Source organism: Salminus brasiliensis, chromosome 5, assembly GCF_030463535.1.
Source record: "Salminus brasiliensis chromosome 5, fSalBra1.hap2, whole genome shotgun sequence".
Lineage (NCBI taxonomy): Eukaryota > Metazoa > Chordata > Actinopteri > Characiformes > Bryconidae > Salminus > Salminus brasiliensis.
Window position 1 is genome coordinate 26,507,320 of NC_132882.1, and position 12,298 is coordinate 26,519,617.

The 12,298-nt window shown below is 38.4% G+C and overlaps 1 protein-coding gene across 1 annotated transcript in view; it reads right to left on the reverse strand.

Moving 5' to 3' along the window:
* Window positions 1-12,298, reverse strand: part of xylb (xylulokinase homolog (H. influenzae)) — a 69,854-nt gene that overhangs the window by 12,723 nt on the left and 44,833 nt on the right. Inside the window, exon 18 of the mRNA XM_072678889.1 lies at window positions 3,683-3,777. Coding sequence (XP_072534990.1) covers window positions 3,683-3,777 — 95 coding nt within the window. The remainder of the gene's footprint in view (window positions 1-3,682; window positions 3,778-12,298) is intronic.

Below are 12,298 nucleotides of genomic sequence, written 5' to 3' on the forward strand. Positions count from 1 at the left end.
CATTCCTGGGGGGAAAAAAATTAAGTGATCAACATCCCTGTGCAAATCTATTCAGCATTCCCCCTCCATGCTTTCAGATGCCATTTTCATCCTTTTTTAAACAGCAAACGCACTACCATTTAATTCCACACTTTTCTGTAGGCACAAAGGCACACACCTAAATCCAATACCGTTTAGCTTGTATAAGTGCTATCGTCCTCAGATGACCCACCCCCTTCTGCATTCTGAAATGCAGAAGACCGCTCTGAAAGAATGCAGAGCGGTCAGAGGTTGGCATGTAATTTACCTTTACAATCCCCACTCTAAAGGGGATGAAGCCCTTAATGAAGAAGCAGTGACTCATAAAGTAGGCCAGTGAGCTGAGACAGTGGGGGAGTCAGGTGGCGGGCAATCAGGTTTCATCTGCTATGGATTCTGGGACAAGTTGTGCTGCTGTATAACTCTACTAAAGCAGAGAGCCGGTGTTGTGCTTGAGGCAATGTTTTCAGCATGTTTTTAACATGCCCTCAAGAGCTTGCCCTCCCCATTTGCCTTTGGGGGAATCCCCAACGTCATTTTAAAGGTGCCCTAGAATACAAACTTGGCATAGTCGACTAAGAATAGTTTGTTACATGGAATTGACATACTGTGCACCTCAACAGCACTGTTGTCTTCAAGGCAATAAATAAAAAGAGCAAATTCCAAACCCCCAAAACTGTTACATAACAGTCTTAACTCATTATATATATACATCCCCAAACATTTACATACACCCAGACCATTATTCAAAGCCTTTTGAGGGCTAGTCAAAGCTGCCACACAGAATAACACAGCGGCCGCTTCGGGAGACCACCAGATCAGAAAATGGGTTGCTATGTGAACTAGGCCTTGTGACTGCAGCTTTCTCACATTCTCTCACAGTCAAGAAAAATCAAACTCTAAAGCTGAAACTGGGGAAGCAAGCAGGTATCCGTGCTAGACTAAAAGCTAATCCTTTCTCAGGGAAGAGAAGCAGGTATTCGTATTAGGCTAAAAGCTTACCTTTGAGACCTAAAAGCTTAACTTAGACTCTGGAATACTCCCAATGCTTTTGTTACAGTGCTGAAAACAAAGCTATGCTATGCTATTCTAAGTGGATTCTGTGTGCACCCCTGTGGCAACAGATAAATAAATAAATATCTCAATTAAAACACAAAACAGAACACCTTAAATAATTTAATGACACCAGTTCCTTACATTTTTAATCTTCCTGAATCAGCAGGATCCCTAAAAGTTGTTCATTATGTTTAATGGGAACTTTAAGAAGAAATACTTTTTAAGATTGTTTGAGACTATCATTTCCAAATCCTTTCAAACTAATATAATTACCAAAGTAAGAAAGTAACAAGCCAAGAACTGATTTATAAATTACAGTACACCAATGAATGAGTCTACATGCCAGTAAGGGCAAAGCTACTCTTTCATAGAGAACACAGTCATAAGTCCAGTGTTTGCTAACAATGTTAGCCTAGCATCTTCTGGTCTAAACTAAAGAAGCAAACTGATATCAATCACGTCTTGCCTGATTGACAATACCTGGGGTAAGTGATAAATCATGTACATTTTTCCTTTAATCCCAATCTGCAGCCTTAACTCAGGGTGTCTGTGGTTTCTTGGCAACAATGAAACACAGTAAAGGAGCTACATTTTGATTGGAATAATTGTTTATTACAGTTAATTCTAATAGCATAACACATTTATTGAAAGTGTATATTTTATATTGATGTTTTTATTGAATCTTGATTTTTTATGGTGATTTGATTATCATTCTGTTCCCTGTTTCTGTGACTTTTCCTTGTGTTACAAGAGGGAGTTGCAGACTGTTTACTTTACTTGACCATACTGTCCTGTGTATAGACTGTATTCTGTTTATTATCAAAACCGGGGTTTAATTTTGCACTGGTGTGTACACTGAGCTGTAATTTAGTGCTGACATGCACGTCTTGCTTAATTGCTCAATGTGTAATCTGTCCCTTGGTCAGACTATGATTTGTTCCACTGTATTCCTGCATATGAAATATGAAAGGTTCTTTTTGAGCTTAATTGTAATACAACACAAAGAATGTAATAGCAGTGGCTCGCAAATTTTCCTTGGAAAGCCTAATTGTTATTAAATACGGTGATGACACCATCTATAAGTGCCTTAAAATGCAGGCTGTGTATTAGTCCAGATGAAGCTTTGTGAGAACTCAAAATAACATAATGTCAAGGACACTAGCTGCCACATCTGTGCCTATTAGCTTAGAGTCCATTTTAAACACAGTTCTGGATGGATAGCAAATGTTCTATGGTGTTATTTACTGCCTGAACACATGCTTTCATTGCCTCTGCATCTGTTACTCATAACCAGGGAACATCAAAAGCTCTTAAAACTCATTTCAGATAGAGAAGACGAGCATTTCTGTGTGTAGTGACTATAGGGACGATAGTGATGAGATCACAGCATGCTAGCTATTGTTGGGTCAACTCTTTCATTTTATTCTTGCGTTCCAAATTAGAAATGAAGTCATGTGTTACAAAAATGCTTTAAATGAAAATATGCACATGAATTAGGCCTGGGCAACAAGGCAATAATCATATAATGCGATGGTAATGCTTCAATGACATTTCACACCATCATTCCTTTTTAAACAGCTCACTACTTTCTATAAAATAATATGCATATCATAATGAATGGAGCAACATGCTCAAAATGCTTAAAATGACTTGGAATAAAATCTTTTTCGAAGTTGCCATTTTTGAGAACTGAGATTTCTGCGTGACAGTGATGATATGCAACATTCTAGTTCCATATCAATAGGTTAAATTAATAAGATGGCCCTCCCAGAGGGTGACACCTCTCAGCATTTTCTATACAGAATAAGCATCACAGTGTAGTTCATGTGTATTTCCTGCCCCTGCGCTCCAGTTACTGCGCTACAGTTGGGAAGTGTAATTCACACTTTGAGCCACCATCTAATTAACGGACACGCTTTTCACATGCATTTCCGGACAGGCCGAGAGATACAGAACCAGGACTGAAAGTGAAAGAGGCATGTGGACTGATGTGGTATAATATTACACACAGTTTTTGATGAGAGTAGTCCGGCTGGCAGCGACAGAGACAATTAATTCTCGATAATAACTCTCATTTATGCTCAATGTACTGTGTTCATTTCGTCCGTATTTGTTTCTGATATCTTGCAGATACAGACAGAACAAAGCAATACACTGGAAATCATGAGGGCAGTGAAGCCAATAGTTCAAGAGATTAATAGTTCAGGAGATTACCACAACCTCTACCAATGTCACCACAGTTGTTGTCAGCTATCAGCAAGCAAGACACCTTTGTGCATCTCATTTAAAGAGAATTGGCACCAGCAGCATCTCATTAATGCTTGTGTTTGCAGCCACTAAACAAGTCTCGTTCAGGTGGAGCGGTTTATTACCAAAATATGCAAGGGAGAGGGTGCTTAGATGATCAATAATGCTGCCTTTTAATCAAGAAAATGTGGTAATTATTTACTGTAGGACTAACATGCATGGGTGAGAAAAGCGGGGTCATTTCAGACAGACACGTAGCAATGAAATACTTCCATTTGATCGATAAGTGAATTGAATTTTTAACAGCTCAATCTTGCAATGGAACCAATTCAGGCTTTGCTGCTGGATGAATTTCTCTTACCTCCTCTGCCCCTGAGGTTGGGGTCACGGCGAGCTGAGCTCCTGGGGCTTTTCTCACTGCTTCTGCGAACGACAACCCAGATGCAGCAACAAGTCCTGTACAGAAACAAATCAGTCAGTGAAGCGCTAGCCGACAGGTTTTACATGTCCTTTATGTCCAGCCAGCTTCCATTCAATACCCGCTGACCTTTGGACATATCCACTCTCTCAAATCACTGGGCGCAGACTCTCAGCAGAAACAAAAATGAGGAAAAGAGAACATTGAAGCAAGGTACTAAGTACATGCTTGATAAGCCTCTGTGATGGTCGGTATGACACTTTGATGTACTTACAAGTCAAGCACCAGCCAAGTTAATACCAGCGAGCTAATAATAGGTGACCAAGAAACAAAACACAAAAACTTGCAACTTGCACGCCATAGCACATCAGTTGGAAACTAAATGGATGAATGAAACGTACAGTACTGAGTACGGAGACTCAGAGATAAGTCCAGTCAGGTGAAGGTACAAATTAAAGCAGCATTGTGTGAGAATTGGCACTTCTTGCTTCAGGTCTAGTAATAGACCTATAGTAATATTACTAGATTTCACATAAATATGACTTGGGTTTTGCAGCTTTATGCCGTTCTCGCATTTTCCTGCCCACTTTAAAGAGTTACACAGTGCAGTTCGCTGTGTGGCAAACCCAGAGTGTCAAAGATAAAGAGCTATTCTCCCTATTGCAGGCCTGTGGAGCATCACAATGATTTTAAAACTGTAATTTTAAAGCAGAAAATATCACATAGTGTTTCTTTAAGACGGTAATGCTGAACCATGATTCACTTCCTTTCTCCTGTGAAGTATCACATTGATTTTAAAGCTGTTATTTTAAGCTAAAAAACATCACATAGTGTTGCTTCAAGGCAGCATTGCTGAACCACATTTCAGTTCCTTTTGGAAAAACAGCATGATCAGCGGTAAAGGGAGAGTTTCAGATATGCAGATGCAGTACGGTGTTACTGGAATTATCTTAAACCAGCAAGTCATAGGATCTTGTATAAAACATGTGAAGACATGAACACAGAAACAGCCTAAGGCAAGCAAGGGGTGCTCCCTCAACTTAATGTAGGTACACAGAGAGCACGGATACTGATAAAAAAAAAAAACACAACTGAATAGCAACAATAAAATAAACCTACCTTAATTACTAAAATGTAGCACAAAGTGCTTCACAAAGAAAGAGGTCAATAAACACCAGCATAAAGGCAGCATTTATTCAGATTTTTAACATGGTGGAATCTTCACTCCCAGTCCAATGCATTTTTACCTTCTGTGCTCTGTAAACGAGCTACAAACTACAAAGCTCTTATGCATTTCCACTCTTTCTATTTCTCTATTCGCCGCCCACTTTTGCTCTCATTAATCCTCCTCTACATGATTGCTCATTAGTGAGGTTATAGTTTGCGTTCTTTGTGGACATGAATAGAGTAGAATGCACCTAGGTATACGGCTACATAAAGTGACTGTGAAGTAATAAAGAACTGACCGTCATTCCTCAGCCTTTCAGCCGTGATCCGCCACATTTTCTTCAACCTCCGCATTTTTATAGTCAGTGTGTTGTTTGTCATATAAGCTTCTGTGACAGAACAAGAACAAGATGAGTTGTTCTGCCACCGTCTTGATGCTTGATGCTTTGGTCTGCAACCTTGACAATGGAGCTCTGATTGGTCAGTCTTATTGTAACACATCCATACGACGCAGAAAATAGAGCAGTCTCTAACTGAAACATTTACACAGCGCAGTGTAAAAACTCGGACTTAGTGTGAAAGACATTCTTTCCACTATGTGTGTTCATTTTCAAAATTTGATGCGTTTCTTTCGACTGTAAATATGAGACTCTGTGTGAATAGACCTTAAGAAAAGAACAGAATACAGAGGCAACAAAATCATCAAAAGTGTAAAAAAACAACAATAATAAAATGAAACAAATAAAATAAACAATAAAGTCCCACGTTCTGAATACCACATTTTTTCCAGCCATTATGTCTCCTGCTCTGTATGTTTGTGCATGCAATCTTAAGTATGTGGTTTGCAATCAGTTACTGCGCAACATTTCAACAGTTTGATTGTTTGCCACTCAGCTCATTTGCATAAAGTTCCTGCAGAAGCAGAGTGAGCAGGGTGAGCAGTATGTCATTTATATGTGTATATTTTAGTCTCTTGCCACATGTTAGCATGATACAGAGGGCAGCCATGGCCTTAAGGTTATAGAAGCAGGTCTGGGACTGACTGGAACTGAAGGTGGGGGGGGGGGGGGGGGGTAGGGGAACAACGCTTTCTCCTCCCTCAACATTCATGGTTAAAGTACTCTTAAGCAAGGCTCTTTTTAAGCAAAGCAAGACCCCCAAATGCTTCCTTGATGCTAAGGTGGCTGTGCACCGCTCTGAAGCTGGGTTCTCACGGCACTGCACGGATGGGTTAAAGACCATAAGAAACATACTGCTGTGAAATGGAAAAATATTAATTAGATAAGATATATCTATTAGAAAAAAAATTATATTATTTTACATTATATTTACATTATATCTTGCCTTATTTAGAAAACAGTCCAGGATGAAACACATATTATGACTTCAATGGAAATGGGTGAGGCTAAACTACTGTAGACTAAATAGGTAGATACAGGTATATCCACCTGGCTTTCACTGCATTACAAATAAATATGAAGCTTCCATTTATGGGTGGCATTTACATACTACTTTAATCTCTTTTATTTAAAATAGTAATAAACAAAAAAGTAAAACTTGCAGACGTCCCTCTAAAGAGCTTCCCAATCCAAATAGAGCTTTAGTTTTCAGTATACTGAGACCTATAACTTGAGATCTCAATATATTTAATATTATCTTGCCCTAAACATATTATTATCTTGTAAACTCTAAACATTATCTTGTTGACTCAAATCTTATCTTGGGCACCAATGTATTATCATGTGGCTTCAATTTATTATATTGTGCCCTCAATATATTATCCTCTGCTCTCAATATATTATCTCATGACTCACAATATTATCTTGTGCCCTGAATATATTATCTCACGCCTCATAATACTATATTGTGGCTGCAATATATTATCTTGTGTCCTCAATATATTATCTAATGCTCTCAATATATTATCTCGTGACTCTGAGAGTATGCTTAGCCTAATGCATTATCTTGTATCCTCAGTAACAATATCTTAAGGCCTCAAAATATTGTTGAAAAAATAAGTAAGGTTTTTACACTTTAGCCTCCAAAGTGAGCTATAGTACAGGCGAAATTTCAAACACATTTTAGTTTGACTTTCTAAAGGAAAACCACCTAAGTTTGTCATGTTTTGGGTATGAGTGATACATACAGAGAAATTTAGAAACAACAAACGACATTAGTTGATGTGATGTTAGTCAGCGAGTTTCATTTAATGTGTGAAACTAAACTGTGAAGATCTCTAGCTTTTCAAAAGGTCATATAAGTGTTTGTGTAGAACACCACAAAGAGGCCAGACAGTCAAGGATGATCAAACAGACTCAAACATTCAAGCTCAAAAGGTTTAGCTTGAAATAGCAACTGCAGCAGAAGACTGTGAAAACAAAAGACCAAATATCTCTATATGTCTACATGTGGCAGTTTCAGCCATCAAAGCTAACAGCCGCCGCATTAACAAAAGACTGCAAGAGAAAAGACTCCCTCGTTCATGTGTCACCGTTGCCTATACAACGCATTATGGCATGGTGACCTTCCGCAGGAGCTAGCGGCCACCTCTGTAACATCCACTGATTCCACAAACCCATTATCACCCTCAGCTTTTAATGAAAGGTGAAGGTTTGTCAAGGCTTTCTTTAGTGCTGTGAAATGTTGCTACCTCTGAAAAGAAGCCGCAAGTCATGGGCGAATGTTGATCTTGTCACATTCTCAAGACAGGTTCTATACGCTGTTGTTGGATGTAATAGATCCAAGTTCATTCATGCAGAGGTCTGGATATGGTTTGTGCAAGAAAGGCTTTATATTGTATCTTATTTTTTAGCATATCATGGAAAACCATTCTAACTTCCTTTTCAATAGCTAGTTTATACAATTCACATTTCAACTAAACATCAACTAAACAACAAAAAAACATCCTGTTTTGAATTTACCATGGTAATTGTGTCATAGCCATGAACCTCCATGACTGCTCCTTCAGCCTGCAACAGTTTAGCCCACTCATTCACACTGTAAATACATGGTATAAGCCTGAGGTCAAGATATGGCTCTACATCACTAAGTAGCACTGCTCTTAAAATAATGAATCTTCCACACAGGGTTAATTCTAAACCTATACATAGTATATTAATATATTCTCACAAGTCTCACAACAGTGTACAAATTATTTAAAAAAATAAAAAATGATTGCAGTATTATTCTGAAATAAGAATGTTGTCACTAAAGTTCAATTAATTCATTTAGATTGACTTATGTATTAAAGGTGTGGAAACTGCATTTACCTTGGCATATTTAAATAAGTAAAGTTTGGTACATGAATGTGGCATACTATGAACCTCAAACACTGTTGTGTCCCTGTAAAACAGAACTATAAATTCTGCCAACATGTACACACACTCAGCTCACTAGAAAAAGCTTTTTGATGCAAAACACAATGGCTATTTTATGAGAATATGGACGCAAGGCTAAAAAGACTAAACAGATTCCTGGGTGAAGCACCACTCTAAGAAAGGTCAACCGGAGGAACCACCACTGCAGTGGCAGTGAAGTGAACAGGTGCAAGGCTAGAAGCTAACCTTAGCAGACCCTTACATAATCTCTTCAACAGCACACTGAACTGAGAGGACACAGAGAGGACAGCAACATTATCTAAAAAGCTTGGGAATTAGTACAGAAAATAATTACTATTTTGCTATAAACAAAACTAGGCTATATTCATGAGAAAACCTAAAAAGACCTTTGTTTGTGAGTTCTTTTCACTTTTATTTTTTGATGTTTTGGTGGTTTTACTGTATATACCTGGTATTTATTATTATTTTTTCTATGACTGGGACATTTAGTTTTATATGTTATACTATTTTTTTCAAGATTACACAGAATATAAAACTTTAATCATGAAAACTAGTGCATCTACAAAAATGAGAAAATTGTGAAGGTTCATCTTTGTTCAGAATTTAATTCAGAAAGGTAAACGGTCATATTTTCTATTCAGTACACGTGAAGTGACATATTTCTAGCCTTTTTGTGTTTTACTTTCCAGTCTCTCAAATTATTAGAATACTTCATAAGATCAAACAGAAAAAGATGTGCAATACAGAAATGTCTAACTTCTGTCAAGTACATTAATTTATATACTCAATACTTAGAGCTTCTTTACCAGCACTGTAAGCAGGTGCAAAGATCTGCTAGAAAAAAAAACTTCATAAAGCATTTCAGCAGATGGAAGCATTAAGTGCTCTAAAATCTCCTGGTAGATGGCTGCGCTGACTCTGGACTTGATCAAATGTTGTGTACCAGTACCAACAGAAGACATGGCGCCCCAAACCATCACAGTGGAAGACAGACAGTGGAAACCTCACATTGGACTTCAGACACCTGTGATTCTGTCTCTCCTCTCTTCCTACTTGATTTTCAAATAAAATGCAAATATTATTTTCCTCCAGTTCTTTTTTTGCTGAGAGACGATGTCTCTGATTCAGGAATGCAGCAGTTGTAGCCCCTTTCCTTGGAGATGTCTGTGTCTGGTGGCTTTTGATGCACTGTCACCAGCCTCAGTCCAAAATCTTGAAATCAACTTTTCTTGACAGTCTTCTCATAGCTGAGGTCACCCCTGCTGCTTGTGCAACTTTCCCTTAATATGCTTTGATACAGCACTCTGAGAACAGCCAGCCTTTTCAGCAATGACCTTATGTGGCTTATTCTCTTTGTGGAGGGTGTAAATGATCGTCTTCTGGATAACTATCAAGTCAGCAGTTTTCCCCATGATTGTGGTTGCGTGTGCTGAAGTAGACTGAGACACACACGGTTTTTATACAGTTTAAATAGTAATTTACTCAAACTCTATATTCAATATCTCAATAATAATATTCAATAACTCAATATTCCAATAATCTGAGATACTGGATTTCTGCTTTAGTGTTTGCTTGGTCCCACAAAATAACATAATATAGGAAGTAATCAGTTTGCAAGAAACAGTTGCAGAATGTATTTTTATATAAAAGAGTTGATCAGTCAAAATTCCCTTGGTTTTCCTTGCAGTGGGCGGTATAGGCAAAAAATCCAGAGTATGTTTAAAATGGACTTAAAAAACGAATGAATTGATTGGCTAAAAATACAAACCTATTTAAAAACAGTAGGTATATCTTTGTATGTCAACAGCGACTCATTGTACTATAAATACTGAAGTGTATAACAAAACACAGGTAAACACTGAACAGGTGAAGGTGTTATTACTGCACATCTCTTTAAAACACATATTTTGAAAAATTATTACAAAAGGGTTTAAAGCGCAGTTTCACTCCAGAAACTCATTTTTCAACATTACTGTAGTGTGCTCCGAAAGTGTTTGGTACCCACATCCAGGTGTGTGAGTGTGTGTGGTTTTGATGTGTCAAAATTATGCTGGACTAAATTTCATTCTGCGCTTTTTTTCGCATAATGGTCTAACAGTACGTAGGAAATGCAGACCATAGGGCAAATTTGGTATACAAACAGTATACCAAATGAACTGGCATTCCACCCAGTACTAATGCACACACTCACAGACACACACACACACACACACACACACACACACACACACACACACACACACACACAAACACTAACCACTCATGTTACCGTCTCAAACACACAAAGAGAACCTTGGCTCTGACACACTTATTAAATTAAGCCCACCTTAGTTTACATTTTGCAGACATGCTTATTAGTTTGAGTCTGATTAGAACCCCTGAGAGATTTAGTTACTCCAGCAAAAGCAGAAACAATAGGGGTCCGCTCAAAGCGGATCACCTGCACAGCTCTCAGTGTCCCCAATCTCTCCCTGGCCATTAAAACCAGCAGGACAGCAATACTGATACTAATGCTATTAGGTCAAGGAAAAATTGAGACAGCAGTTTGCTATCTAAGTCGAACCTGTTCCACCCATCTCTATTCTACACTACTGACAGCTACTGCTGAGCATAATAAATAACCACTTACGATTAAAATTACGAGTGCTGGATGGAATAAAAATAGACTTGCATCGACCAGAATACCAACCATCCTCTATTGTTCATGAGAGGCCACTTAATGATGGCTGGGTCCAACCTAGCTCAACAACTTTAAGTTGTGCCTCATCTCTCCTCTATATAACAGGCTTATGATAAGGTCAGATGGGAAATGAGGCAATAAGAAAGCAAAGGGATGATTAAGTTGATGCGCCATTCACCTGAGGGTTTGTGTATTGATAAAGCAGCTGAGATTGTGAACATAATTTGTATTTAATGCCGGGCCAAATATACTGTCACACAGTATTTAATTTACTTGAGGCTTCAGATTGCAATTAACAATTCAATAGCATGTGGACATTCCTTCTAATGAATGAGCAACACCCTTTTCAACATGCGCATTCAAGCATACATCTATACTGTCCACAGGTAAACGCTGGCAGTAGAAGCGTAAGAGCTCAGTGACTTTCAACTTGGCACATTCATAGGACGCCACCTTTCTAACAAGTGAATTTGTCAAAGCTAGAGCTGCTCTGGTCAAGCGTAAGTGCTGTTATTGTGAAGTGGAATCGTCAGCAACAATAGCTCAGCCGAAAAGTGGTAGGCCCATAGACCCCACATTCTGAAGTGCAGCGAACATAAAAATCTGTCAACCTGGCACTTGCTGGAGTGGTGTAAAGCATACCGCCACTGGACTCAGTGCAGTAGGAACACATTCTTTGGAGTGATAAATGAAGCCTCAGTATAAGTCTAAGGGATGAATCTGGAGAGTGACGCTTTTTGCCCAAAAGAACAGCTGAAGCTGTAAAAATAGGTTTGGTCTAAACAACTAGATGAGAATGAATGCGACTTTTACGTCAATCTTCATTATACTTTCATGTGAGGGGGTAACAGACTCTTTACAGCAATGTGTGTGCGGTGTAAACAGATCAGCACAGCACTGACTAACAAAAGATATCAAAGTACTAGATACTCAAACGCAGGTTTACTTCAAGAGTATTTTGAACAAAAAAGAGTCAAAGGAGTTTCTTTAGACAGATCAGGTCTTTCATACAGTCTACAACGCTAGCATTCTTGTTCACAGCAGCCGAGCTTCCTTTCTTAGTCCTCCACTACGAAAACAAGCAAGGAAATCCACTGTTCCTTTGTGCACGTGAGAGTCAGTTCAGGCATATGATTGGCATATGAAAATACCTGATTTGAATCAGATTTGATAAGTAAACCGAACTTGAATAAAATCAAGCTTTGTCAGGTTTGATATACTTTTATAGACATTTTTTTTCCTTGTGATGCTAAAGGCAAAGGCTACTTTCAAAGAATATAGAAGTGCGGCTAAAAGTAAATACTAGCCATTGCTAATCAATGTTCAAATGTGAACAGCCAACATTTTGCCTGAAGTCTGAACATCAGTCATTTA